Below are 14,390 nucleotides of genomic sequence, written 5' to 3'. Positions count from 1 at the left end.
CCTGATATCTCTTCTACCGTTAAAACACATCACTGAGCCTCACAGTTGTTCCTTCATCACCATCAACACACACACATGTTGTGAAATAAAACCCAACCCTAAAGGGGTTTATTTCACAACAATGACCTGCTAGCTGTACATTGTCCCACTTATTACACGGCTACTTTCTGAAGAAATCAATACTGCAGCATGTAGACACCTTCTCCAGGTTTCTGATCACTGTCTGTCACTGTGTGCAGATGCATCCTAAACATGGTGGTAGTTAGCAAAACCAAAACTGATGATGATGATGATAGATGATGTAATGGTGCTGAAAGACAGATGAAGAGGTAAAGTCCCGACATTTACAGTGGACCCTATGGGACCTTATTTCAGAAAAAAATCAACGGAATAACACAAATATTTTTGTTGATCCTGTGTGAAGTGCTCCATGAATCACAGAGATGATGTTGAACATTTAAAAGATCATTTATCAAGTCCAGAAAGTCTCAGTTTGTAGTAAAACTGTTGAAGTATCAGACTGTGAAAATACGTCATTAGAAAGACGACACAGCAAACAGTGTGGTAGAGACGTCTCTCTCTCTGAAGCTATCATGTCTGTGTGTTTCCTACTAGGATGAACTCACACCAGAAACACGTCTGACACTTCTTTCTCTTCCTGACTGATAAAAAGACCAGAAGTCATTGATAAAACACATCAAGAGTCACTGATACATCACATCAAGAGTCATTGATAAAACACATCAGGAGTCACTGATAAAACACATCAGGAGTCACTGATACATCACATCAGGAGTCATTGATACATCACATCAGGAGTCACTGATACATCACATCAGGAGTCACTGATAGAACACATCAGGAGTCACTGATACATCACATCAGGAGTCATTGATAAAACACATCAGGAGTCACTGATAGAACACATCAGGAGTCACTGATACATCACATCAGGAGTCACTGATAAAACACATCAGGAGTCACTGATAAAACACATCAGGAGTCACTGATAGAACACATCAGCTCAGATAACGGTTCATCTGGGACTGGAACATGGCTTAGTTAGCTAGTTTGTGGTCGTGACGTGGAACATAGCTGAGTTAGCTAGCTAGCTAGTGTTGGTGACGTGGAACATAGCTGAGTTAGCTAGCTAGCTAGTGTTGGTGACGTGGAACATAGCTTAGTTAACTAGCTAGCTAGTTTTGGTGACATTTAACAAATCTGAGTTAGCCAGCTTTCTAGTGTTGGTGACCTGGACCATAGCTAAGTTAGCTAGCAAGCTAATGTTGGTGACAGTTATCATAGTTGAGTTAGCTAGTTTGTGGTCGTGATGTTGAACATAGCTGAGTTAGCTAGCTAGTGTTGGTGACGTGGAACATAACTATATTAGCTAGCTAACTAGTGTTGGTGACGTGGAACATAACAACGTTAGCTAGCTAGCTAGTGTCGATGACGTGGAACATAGCTGAGCTAGCTAGCTAGCGTTAGTGATGTCGAACATAGCTGAATTAGCTAGCTTGCTAGTGTTGTTGACATGGAACATAGCTTAGTTAGCATGTTTGTGGTTGTGACATGGAACATAGCTTAGTTAGCTAGCTAGCTAGTGTTGGTGACATTTAACAAATCTGAGTTAGCCAGCTTGCTAGTGTTGGTGACCTGGACCATAGCTAAGTTAGCTAGCTAGCTAGTGTTGGTGACATTTAACAAAGCTGAGTTAGAAAGCTTGCTAGTATTGGTGACCTAGACCATAGCTAAGTTAGCTAGCTAGTGTTGGTGACATTTAACAAAGCTGAGTTAGCCAGCTTGCTAGTGTTGGTGACCTGGACCATAGCTAAGTTAGCTAGCTAGTGTTGGTGACATTTATCATAGTTGAGTTAGCTAGTTTGCGGTTGTGATGTTGAACATAGCTGAGTTAGCTAGCTAGTGTTGGTGACGTGGAACATAGCTAAGTTAGCTAGCTAGCTAGTGTTGTTGACATGAAACATAACTATATTAGCTAGCTAGCTAGTGTTGGTGACGTGGAACATAGCTTATTTAGCTAGTTTGTGGTCGTGACGTGGTACATAGCTGAGTTAGCTAGCTAGCTAGTGTCGGTGACGTGAAACATAGCTGACTTAGCTAGCTAGCTAGTGTTGGTGACGTGGAACATAGCTAAGTTAGCTAGCTAGCTAGTGTTGTTGACATGAAACATAACTATATTAGCTAGCTAGCTAGTGTTGGTGATGTGGAACATAGCTTATTTAGCTAGTTTGTGGTCGTGATGTGGTACATAGCTGAGTTAGCTAGCTAGCTAGTGTCGGTGACGTGAAACATAGCTGACTTAGCTAGCTAGCTAGTGTCGGTGTCGTGGAACATAGCTGACTTAGCTAGCTAGCTAGTGTTGGTGACGTGGAACATAACAACGTTAGCTAGCTAGCTAGTGTCGGTGACGTGGAACACAGCTGACTTAGCTAGCTAACTAGTGTTGGTGACGTGGAACATAACAACGTTAGCTAGCTAGCTAGTGTCGGTGACGTGGAACACAGCTGACTTAGCTAGCTAGCTAGTGTTGGTGACGTGGAACATAGCTAAGTTAGCTAGCTAGCTAGTGTTGTTGACATGAAACATAACTATATTAGCTAGCTAGCTAGTGTTGGTGACGTGGAACATAGCTTATTTAGCTAGTTTGTGGTCATGATGTGGTACATAGCTGAGTTAGCTAGCTAGCTAGTGTCGGTGACGTGAAACATAGCTGACTTAGCTAGCTAGCTAGTGTCGGTGACGTGGAACATAGCTTATTTAGCTAGTTTGTGGTTGTGACGTGGAACATAGCTGAGTTAGCTAGCTAACTAGTGTCCATGTCGTGGAACATAGCTGACTTAGCTAGCTAGCTAGTGTTGGTGACGTGGAACATAACAACGTTAGCTAGCTAGTGTCGGTGACGTGGAACACAGCTGACTTAGCTAGCTAACTAGTGTTGGTGACGTGGAACATAACAACGTTAGCTAGCTAGCTAGTGTCGGTGACGTGGAACACAGCTGACTTAGCTAGCTAACTAGTGTTGGTGACGTGGAACACAGCTGATTTAGCTAGCTAACTAGTGTTGGTGACGTGGAACATAACAACGTTAGCTAGCTAGCTAGTGTCGGTGACGTGGAACATAGCTGACTTAGCTAGCTAGCTAGTGTCGGTGACGTGGAACATAGCTGACTTAGCTAGCTAGCTAGTGTCGGTGACGTGGAACATAACAACGTTAGCTAGCTAACTAGTGTCGGTGTCGTGGAACATAACAACGTTAGCTAGCTAGCTAGTGTTGGTGACGTGGAACAAAGCTAAGTTAGCTAACTAGCTTGTGTCACTGATGTAGAACATAGCTAAGTTTTTTATTCTTTATTTTATTAAACCAATTCAAATTTACAAACAACATGGCTCATAGATCATTGCATTCAAGTTAAAAGGACAAGGTGCATACAGAATGACAACAAATAGAATATGTAAAATTATACATGAAAATAATAATAAATTAAATTAAGGGCTAGGGTTGTACATGTAATTCATATCCTTCTATTATACTAAGAAGTTTCAATGCATTTTTGTTTTTCATGAATTTAAGGGCTTTTATGTAAGAAAGGAACTCGGAATCAAACACATTAAACCTAGGTTTCACTTTCATATACTTGGATTTGTGCAAATAAAATTTTCCAAGAATGAGAATGTTATTCACCAGAAAGTCATCTTTGTTATTGTCCATGACAAGACCATAAACAATGTCCTTTTGAGAGAAGTTTCCCAGATGAGAAACTTTTGGGAAAAGCCAGTCATGTATATCAAGCCATAAAACTCCAGAATACATACAATTAAAAAATAAATGATCAGTAGTTTCAGTATCATCACATACAACACACAGTTATTGGTTTCAATTCCAAATCTTTGTCGCAACAAATCACTGGATGGATACACTCCGTTTAATATTTTAAAATGGATTTCTTTTGCTTTGGGAGTTATGGGGAATTTTAGATATTTAGTTCGTAACATGTGAATAGTTCCTTTCTGATAGATTTGTAAAATTGAGTTTCTGTAAGATATTATAGGGTATGAGATGTGATTAAACATATTTCTAATTGTTTTGTTCGGGATTTTGATTTCACTAAAGTCACAGCCACCAACTAACAGTTGTTGGAGACGAGGTGTGATAGGAGGAGAATTTGTTAAAATTCCTCTAATCAAGCAGATAATAGAGATGGGGATGGCTTTAGTTATGGATTTAAATATGTCCCGATTGCCAATTAAATTATATCTAAGACAGAAATTATCATATGACATGTTACAGCCACTACTATCAACTAAGTGAGTCGCCGACCAAATTACTTTATCCATCCAGTCCTTGTTAAACAAAGATTTGTTTTTAACCACAACATATCTATTATTCCATATTGGTGTATTGTGTGGGGTGAAATTGTGATTGTATAAGCAATATTTGAATTTTTTATTAAGATAGAGAGCATTTCCGTAGCTATTATAAAGAGAAACGGAAAAATAGGACAGCACTGTTCAACACCACGTTTGATTGGAAATTGGGGTATTTAACAGTCAATTTTCCTGGTAAAGAAATTGAACTATCTGTATTTTCAGAAAGGGATTCTATAATGCTTCTATAATGCTTTGACATTTGACTCCAAAACCTAATAACTTCAGACAATGGAAAATAAACGGTTGCTCAATTGAATCGAAAGTCTTATAAAAGTCAAGAAACAAAATAAAACCATCATCTTCTATTAAATTGCTATAATCTAAAAGATCAAGGACTAAGCGAATATTGTTGTGAATGGATCTGCCCTTCATAAAACCAGATTGGGAGTCACTTATAATTTTATGCAGGTTCTCTTTAATCTATTAGCATAAATATGTGTTATAATGTTTTAGTCGGTGTTCAATAAAGTGATTGGTCTCAGATTGTCTACTATTTTTGGGTCCTTACCAGGCTTTGGAATTAAAGTTATTACACCTTGTTTCATGGTGGAAGAGAATGTCAGATTATCAGTTGCTTCTTTTAACATCAGGGAGAATGGATCTTTTAATAAATCCCCAAAATCTCTATAGAAGTTGGCAGTAAGACCATCACTACCTGGAGATTTATCTAAAGATACATTTTTTACTACTTTTTCCAGCTCATCAGGAGTAATATCAGCATCACACCACTCTGCAAATTCAGCGTCTATATGGGGAATAAGATCTTTGATATGGTTGAAGAAGGATTCAGTATCATCAATAGAAAAGGCTGAGGAGTATAAAATGACTATAAAAAGAGACTATTTCCTTGGCATCATGGCAGGATTTGTATTAACCTGGTCATGAATCAATAAGGCTTTGATTGAGTTTCTCTCCTGCCTTCTTTTTTCTAGTCGACAGAAATATGATGAGCTTCTTTCCCATTCCTCTATCCATTTTGCCCTGGATCTTATGTATTCAGCTTTTCGAAGATAGATTTCATCAAGTTTAGTTTGCTGAATTTGTAATTTCTCTTTATCACTGTCAGAAGGTGATGTCTTATTGCAACAAGTGTTTATTTCATTAATGATATTAACTTCTGATAATTTGTTACTTCTGTTGAGCAATTTCCCAAAATGAATAGAATATTCCCTAATTTTAAATTAAAAAAATTCCCATTTAGAAATATAGGATATCACAGATTCATCAGATATCACATTAGAGATTGTGGTTTTAATACCGTCACAGAAGGCTTGGGATTTTAGTAAATTAGAATTAAATTTCCAGTACCCTTTGCTCCTGTGACAAACTCCAGGGGGTTTAAAAATCAATTTAATAACAGAGTGAGCAGTCAGCGACAAAGTTTATCACAAAGGAGGAAACTAACCAGAAATCTATTCATGACTTGGCTGAATTATTTGGTTTAAACCAAGAATATTGCTTGGTGTTCGGATCTTTAAGGCGCCAAGGATCTAGCAAATTGTGAGTGCTACAGAAATCCGATAGGATAGGATTATAAAGGTTGCGTTGTGATTTGGGAGGATGTCTGTCAATGCATTCATCATAGACCATGTTAAAATCTCCTCCCATAATCACAAATGCAGTTGGATAGATAAGTTTAAGGCTTTCAATGGCATCGGAAACCTCTGATATCAACTGTCTGTTTTGCATTAGGTTATGAAATCCATAAACATTAACCAGAATACTATATTTCTCATCAATGACTAGGACGCAGATTATCCAGTGACCATTGTTGCTAATTCTAGATGTGACCAGTTTAGCAGGTGAGTTACAGAATAGAAAAGCCGACCCTGCTGATCTAGTGGAACCATGATCAAAAATCATTTTGTCTCCCCATTGGTTTACCCAGAATTTTTCATCCTCTGGTTTTGAGTGTGTTTCTTGCAACAAAACTAAGTTAGTAAGTTAGTAAGTTAGTAAGCTAGTACGTTTGTGTTATCTCTCAAGCCCTTAGCATTAAGTGAAATACAAGAAAAAACAACATTCATTGTGAACACAAATTAGCAACTGCTAATACACAGTAATGAGACCAAACTAACTGTGATTGAAGAGAAGTGAAAAAAGAAGCCAAAAGAAAGGCAATGTCCCTGAAATATCAAATATTGTAACTGAACTACCCAACCTGCTTATTACAAACAAAGGGCCCTTTTAGTGCTTATTCATATCGACCATCTACTGTATACCTTGTGTGTCCCTCCTAAGTGATTCTCTATCTATTGATGTATCCAGCACCACCTCTGTAGTAAGCCCGTTTTCCAGCTTCTCTAGCCTGGTGAATCTTTGGCCACAGCTTTGCTCGCGTCTCCCTGTCAGCCACGCAGAGGTCTTCGATGAAGCCGATCCCCAGTTCCCTGCAGACCGGTGAATCCTTGGTCATCTTCCACGGCGCGTCTCGGTGTGTTCTCTGAGTGAACTGGACGATGACATGCCTCGTCTTGTTTTCCTCACGTCTGCCGAATCGGTGAACTGAGTTCCCAATGTTGTAGATGTTCGGGGACCATGGCGGGGAAATTTTCACCAGCAAGTTAGCAACCACGTCACGTGTATTTTCACCTTCTCTTTCTTTTACCCCCCGGATCCTGAGATTCCACCGGCGCTTGTACCGCTCAAGTTCCAGGACTCGGTCCATAAGCTCAGCGTTATTCTTCTTCATTGCCGCCACTTCACGAACCGTAGTTTGTAGCTAAGTTTTGTAATCTTTGATTTCTGCCGCGTTAAACTCGACAGCTTTAGCTATGCTTGTTAGCATGACGGTGTTCTGCTGTAGCTGAGCACCGAGTGTGTCCATCTTGTCAGTTAGCTGTTTTATTGCTTCCAAGACCGCATTTAATCCTTCTTTACCTTCTTCTGTCGCCGCGTCCTTCCTTTTAGTCGCCGGCGGGTTTTTTAATCGGTGAGAATGGGTCTTTTCTTTTGGAGTTCTCGGTGGAAACTTCCATCTTAGTAGCATAATCATGGCAGTCAGTTGCTGCGATGCCTCGGGCTGCCTGCTGGTTCTTTTTTGACATCATGGTGCGAAAAATACTGGAAGGTCTATAAGCAGTTCAAAAGGACAAAACATGAGAGTTGGATAGTACAGTCTTTGTAAAATTGGGACAAGCAGACAGAGCTCTAAACGTGGCTTACACCCAGTCCGCCATCTTGCCGGAATCATCAGTGTTGTTGACATGGAAGATAACTATTTTAGATAGCTAGCTAGTGTTGGTGACGTGGAACATAGCTGAGTTAGCTAGCTTGTTAGTGTTGGTGACGTGGAACATGACTAAGTTAGCTAACTAGCTAGTGTTGCTGAAGTGGAACATAGCTAAGTTAGCTAGCTAACTAGTGTTGGTGACGTGGTACATAGCTTAGTTAGCTAGTTTGTGGCGTGACATGGAACATTGCTGAGTTAACTAGCTAGCTAGTGTTGGTGACGTGGACCATAGCTTAGTTAGCTTGTGTTGGTGACTGGAACATAGCTATGTTAGCTAGCTAGCTAGTGTTGGTGATGTGGAAATTAGCTACGTTAGCTAGCTAAGTAGTGTTAGTGACATGGAACACAGCTAAGTTAGCTAGCTAGCTAGTGTTTATGACATGGAACATATCTAAGTTAACTATCTAGCTAGTGTTGGTGACATTAAACATAGCTGAGTTAGCCAGCTAGCTAGTGTTGGTGACCTGGAGTGTGTTCCAATCCACGTACTTCCTGAAGTACACTTCAATTTAGTGCACTATGTGCACTCTGTACTTGAGTAGTGCGTGTATTTCATTTCAGCGGGGTAGGATCGTCTCAAATCGAATACTCTGCGGCACACTGACCGGAAATGACGATCGCAACATTTCACCGCGGCTCGCTACCCGCCAAAATATCTGCCTGCTTTGTTGAAGAAAAAAATTAAAGCAGAGTGGAAATTACGTTTCCAACGTCGTCGCCTATGTCTACGATGTGTATTGTATTGTTTTATTCTGTTATCTGCGTATGTTTGAATAGTGGTCGTGGTCCCGTCCCTTCCGCTACGTAGCCAAAATGGTGACAGTTGAGTGTGGAAAGTGTCCAGCGTTCCACACTCAATGATTTGACCGTTTTGAGTACAACATCCGGGTACTTTGAGTGCACTGCATTTTGCCATACTTCCCAGTGTAAACGCACTTATGCACTCAAAATAGTGTAAGTACAGAAGTACGCGGATTGGAACACACTCCTGGACCATAGCTAAGTTAGCTAGCTAGCTAGTGTTGGTGACATTTAACATAGCTGAGTTAGCCAGCTAGCTAGTGTTGGTGACGTGGAACATGACTTTGTTAGCTAGCTAGCTAGTGTTGGTGACGTGGAAATTAGCTAAGTTAGCTAGCTAGCTAGTGTTGGTGACGTGGAACATGGCTAAGTTAGCTAGCTAGTGTTAGTGATGTGGAACATAGCTAAGTTAGCTAGCTAGGTAGTGTTGGTGATGACGAGAGATGTAGTTCCCTGAGCGGTTTCACACTAAATTAAATGATACTACAACAAACTGAGACTTTCTGGACTTGATAAATTATCTTTTAAATGTTCAAACATCATCTATGTGATTCATGGATCAATACAAACAGGATCAAATCAATATTTGTCTCTCTCTGTTGACTACTGTTCATATTTTTTCTGAAATAAGGTCCCATGGTGGTCACAAGAAGGGGCGGGACTTCACCTTTCTATTCCATTACTGCTGATCAGACGTAGAAGCTACAGCAGAGACTGAGATTGCGTTTGAAAAGTCAAATAATTACATCCTAACGTCTTTTTCTAACCACTTTTCCTTGAACTCGATGGAAATTGTGATGAGGTCAAGGAAAGGTGAGAAGGAAAAATTCAGAAGGACTCAGGGAAAAGACAACCGCTGTGATCAGGGAATCCGACTGATCTGTCACTATAAGCTCCGTAAATATGATGCAGCGGCGGTAGATGTTAGTGACGTCAGTCTGGTGAAACTACAATGGTGAAACTACAATGTTCTGAAGATGGACTGCAAAAGGTGCCACTTCCCCCCCGTGCGTTTTAAATAGGTCTTTCAGTGATGGACTGCTTCACCCGCGGTGTGTTAAAGAGAGATACCACAGGTCCTCCTGCTGCTGGAACACTTTACATCAACAGATAATAAAGGATCATCTGACCTAACGTGGACAACTGGTGAAAAATATCACTTCATTACCGAGGTTGGAACTGAAATAAACAAAGAACTATATGATAAATATTGAGTTAATAGTTGGAGTTATGGAGAAGGTGTAGGAATAATATACCTCTTCAAACTTCTTTTGGGACATATAATATTTATTTATGTTGATTATTTGTTAATTGATTGTTTACCGTTCATTTTATTAGTTATTCTTGTTTTGTTTTTTACTGAGGTATTTGTTACATGTTCCAAATAAATAATTAGTTAAAAATAAACTGAAACGAAATGGATGTCTCTGTCCACTCATATTAAACATGAATCCAAATTAGTAATAATATGCAAGATCAGCATATCGTTTGTTATCAGGAATGGCCGAATGGTGCGTCGCTTTAAATGCTGCGGCGCAAGGAGTTGCGGGATGTTATTCTCTCCTTTCCTTTGGTAAAGGATGCTCCAGTGTATCCTCTGCTAAAGGAGATAATACAGGAAGAATTGAAGCTCCTTTCCTCAGCATTTAGAACATTCTAACAGCTCTCGTCAAGGCTGCTACTGAGGTACTGAGACTGTCATTTCATTCCGTTAGGAACCTTCCTGAGAGAAAAGGACTATTTGACTGCAGCCTCACTGTCACAGTTCAACCCCTTTGTGACCTTTAGTGACCTGCCTCGCATTCTAGATGCTGTTGTTACCGTCTGTGATGAAGTGGGTGAAGTATAAGCGTTAGCCAGCTATGAACTGCAGTGCATGCATCAGTGAAGCTGATCTGAGAGCTGTAATGAACAGCACACTCTCTGGCTCTATAGTCTCATGTGTGGATCACTTTGTGGTTTCTGTTATCTCCCATTGAGCTGATTTCAGTCTCAAATGCGACTGTTGATAAATTGCACCTGTTTTAGTAAACGACACATTGTGTCAGTGAAGACCGTGAAACAGAAAAGAAATCTTGAACTAATTTTTAAAGACTTCCACGTGGATCAAATGATTGTTGTCAGAGAAGTGACATTATCGACGTTAACTAAGTTCTTATCACATTAAACTCTGCTGACAGCTGCATGACTTATCTACGCTACGCGCTCTGTCTCTAGGACATTCACTCTTGAGATATTTAAGAGAACTAATTCCTCTCTTCGTCTGGTTCTGTGGACACGCATTTCTTTCTCTTCAATTTTTCTCTTTTTCTAATATGGAGCCAAACGTTCAATGCAACACACAATTCCCATTAAAAGTCTCCAGAGTTTATCTTCATATCTGGTTGTGCATCATCAGTAAGTGAGATCTATGGTTGAACTCGCTCATTGTCGGCGCTGCCTCTGCCATCCACCTGCACATCTGCACATCTGCAGCTACTGTTGCTTGCTGGCATCGTGACCACATCTGGTTCTCATGGCCATGTTAAGGTTTCATGTCTGACTGTTGGTACACACCTCAAGCAACTCCACTAAAGACTCAATGGAAATTTATCCATTTTATACCCAAATCTGACAATGATGATGATTACAGAGAAACATTGACCCGTCTTGGCCGAGGCTGCTGTTTTTTCCGGTGTGGACCTCGTGGAAAAAGCTGACATCACTCAATAGCAGCCGACCAGTGTGTTAGTGATTCAGCTGGCATCTGTCGGTCTGAGATGATAGCAGTTTGGCTGCCAGCGTTCTGGAGAAAACATTAGTCTTTATAGAAGTTATTGATTTATCTTAATCATCTCAATGTATGTGTGGAGGAGCACATTCAGCACACACTCCTTTTCTTAACTACAGTTTCCCTCATTCACTTTGGCTCGATTCTTCAATGAGAAGTGTTTCAAGTTCAAATCTCTGAACAATTAGTTTGTTGTTCACAACAGATTTGATTTTCTCATTCAAACAAACTGAGTTTTGGCACACGTGTACAACAACCATCAGCTTATGTCTGCTGATCCAAACTGATTGAGTTGATTCTCAGTGAAACTGTCGTCTTCTTCACAACTTCCTTCATCATTTGAGCCGCCACATTCAAAATGATCAAATCATTAATCCAAATTTTTCAGACATACATGTATATTCCATAAATATGTATGACGAGGAGGTGCAGTTAGTTGTTTTTTAACTGAACTACTGCAGTTTTGTTCATTGTTGCAGGTTGCTGTTGTTGTTGTTTTCTCATAGATCTTATTTTGTGGCCTAATTTCTTAATTTCTCTAAAAGTTTACGACTTTACATTAAAGATTAAAATTACATTTTCTGTTTACAGTACAGGTAACACGTTGCTGATATCGTACAGTAGAAAGTCACAGATTAGTATATGAGAAACACTTCCAGGGTTGATGGTGAAAAAACACCGAAACATTTTGACCAGTACGGCTCACACCATGACAAACCAACTTCTCAATTTGGAGTCGTTGGCCAGTTTACTGACACAGTAACTGGTTTAGAAGCATGAATGAAGTGTTGTGGGTGAGTTACTACCTTTAGCAAACATGATATAGAGTTGTGATGTCCCATCAAACAGTTGTGATAATTACAATGACAGTTTAGAGAAAGTTAAGACTTTCAGAAAACGAGCCAAAGCGATCTAGAAAACCTGAAAGGTCCTCCAGCACTCTGAGACTGAGCACAAACGCATGTTACCAGTCTGTATTTAGTCAGGCAGGCATGTAAGAGTTAAAAGCACTGACCACTTTCATCTCAAAGTGCCTGAAGAACTTTTTCTTTTCTTTTGATCCATCACATGTGAAACTGGTTGACTACTTGGCTGCTGCTCTGCTCTGTTCCCCAGTATCGTCCTCTCATCACGTGTGCTTTTATAGAGTAGAATTTGTTTTGTGTCTGACCTTGAGACGTCTTAATCCTCTCGTCTCTTAGAGCACTGTCTCCTGGCTTCGCTGGGACAGTGGAGCGACTGGAGCGTATGTCTCCGTGACGGCGTCACCTGCGGCTTCAGATGGGGCAAGCAGACCAGGACCCGGGGGGGCGGGCAGTCTGGGAGAACGCCTGAAGAGAAAGCAACATCGCTTTGCCCATCCCATAGCGAGACGCAGAGGTGCAGGATGAGGAAGAAGTGTCCTACAGGTGAGAAGAGGAGGAAGGAGGGAGATTACAGGTGCCAACAGTAGCTGTCATTATATACTGGAGGATACACATTTAAACACAGACATCTGTGGATTCCCTGCGCTGGTCGGTCTCGTGTTGTGTGCGTGTTTATAACGTGGGAGAGATTGAACCTTATTAAAACATTCCAACATGTGCTACTCCTCGTTAATACACATTAAGACTGATGTTAACAGTTTTCCTCTCAGGAGCAGTAGAGGAGTAGAAGGAAGGTAAGCTTCCACACTGGTGGTCATTTCGATGGTTCATGGTTCCTTATTGGGGACATACAGCAGATAACATCCTGCTGTGATGTATTTTACTGTCAATGAACTTACTGACATTTTGTAACTTGAGCAACTGTTTCCAAGTAGGGCTGTCAATCAATAAAAAATGTAATCGTGTTTAATAGCAAATTAATCTCACATGTTTTATCTGTTCAAAATGAACCTTAAAGGGAGATTTGTCAAGTATTTAATACTCTTATCAACATGGGAGTGGACAAATATGCTGCTTTATGCAAATTGATGTATATATTTATTATTGTAAATCAATGAACAACACAAAACAATGACAGATATTGTCCAGAAACCCTCACAGGTACTGCATTTAGCATAAAACAATATGCTCCAATCATAACATGGCAAACTGCAGCCCAATAGGCAACAACAGCTGTCAGTGTGTCAGTGTGCTGACTTGACTATGACTTGACCCAAACTGCATGTGATTATCATAAAGTGGGCATGTCTGTAAAGGGAGACTTGTGGGTACCCATAGAACCCATTACATTCACATATCTGGATGTCAGAGGTCAATGGACCCCTTTGGAAATGGACATGACAGTTTTTCCTCGCCAATATTTAGAGTAAGTTTGGAGCGTTATTTAACCTCCTTTGTGACCAGCTAGTATGACATGGTTGGTACCGATGGATTCATCAGGTTTTATAGTTTACTATGATACCAGTAGTAGTAGTAGTAGTTGTAGTAGTAGTAGTAGTAGTAGTAGTATGACATGGTTGGTACCGATGGATTCATCAGGTTCTATAGTTTACTATGATACCAGTAGTAGTAGTAGTAGTAGTAGTATGACATGGTTGGTACCGATGGATTCATCAGGTTCTATAGTTTACTATGATACCAGTAGTAGTAGTAGTAGTAGTAGTATGACATGGTTGGTACCGATGGATTCATCAGGTTCTATAGTTTACTATGATACCAGTAGTAGTAGTAGTAGTAGTAGTAGTAGTATGACATGGTTGGTACCGATGGATTCATCAGGTTCTATAGTTTACTATGATACCAGTAGTAGTAGTAGTAGTAGTAGTAGTAGTAGTAGTATGACATGGTTGGTACCGATGGATTCATCAGGTTCTATAGTTTACTATGATACCAGTAGTAGTAGTAGTAGTAGTAGTAGTAGTAGTAGTAGTAGTAGTAGTATGACATGGTTGATACCGATGGATTCATCAGGTTCTATAGTTTACTATAATACAAGTAGTAGTAGTAGTAGTAGTAGTAGTAGTATGACATGGTTGGTACCGATGGATTCATCAGGTTCTATAGTTTACTATGATACCAGTAGTAGTAGTAGTATTAGTAGTAGCGGTAGTAGTAGTAGTAGTAGTAGTATGACATGGTTGGTACCGATGTATTCATCAGGTTTTATAGTTTACTAAGATACCAGTAGTAGTATTAGTAGTAGTAGTAGCAG

General features: G+C 40.0%; 1 protein-coding gene across 2 annotated transcripts in view; it reads left to right on the top strand.

Annotated features, from left to right (window-relative positions):
- The window catches only part of rspo4 (R-spondin 4), a 45,857-nt gene extending 32,782 nt beyond the window's left edge, over positions 1 to 13,075 (top strand). Inside the window, exon 4 of one of the 2 annotated variants that reach the window (XM_037786487.1) lies at positions 12,455 to 13,075. In XM_037786487.1, coding sequence (XP_037642415.1) covers positions 12,455 to 12,705 — 251 coding nt within the window. In that variant the 3' untranslated portion in view covers positions 12,706 to 13,075. Of the gene's footprint in view, positions 1 to 615; positions 666 to 12,454 lie in introns of those variants that run through there. The other variant, XM_037786494.1, reaches the window with a different exon arrangement.
- The last annotated feature ends 1,315 nt before the right edge of the window (positions 13,076 to 14,390 follow it).

Source organism: Sebastes umbrosus, chromosome 1, assembly GCF_015220745.1.
Source record: "Sebastes umbrosus isolate fSebUmb1 chromosome 1, fSebUmb1.pri, whole genome shotgun sequence".
Taxonomy (NCBI): Eukaryota; Metazoa; Chordata; class Actinopteri; order Perciformes; family Sebastidae; genus Sebastes; species Sebastes umbrosus.
The sequence above is the reverse complement of the archived record's forward strand: the minus strand, read 5'-3'. Positions and strand labels throughout refer to the sequence as shown.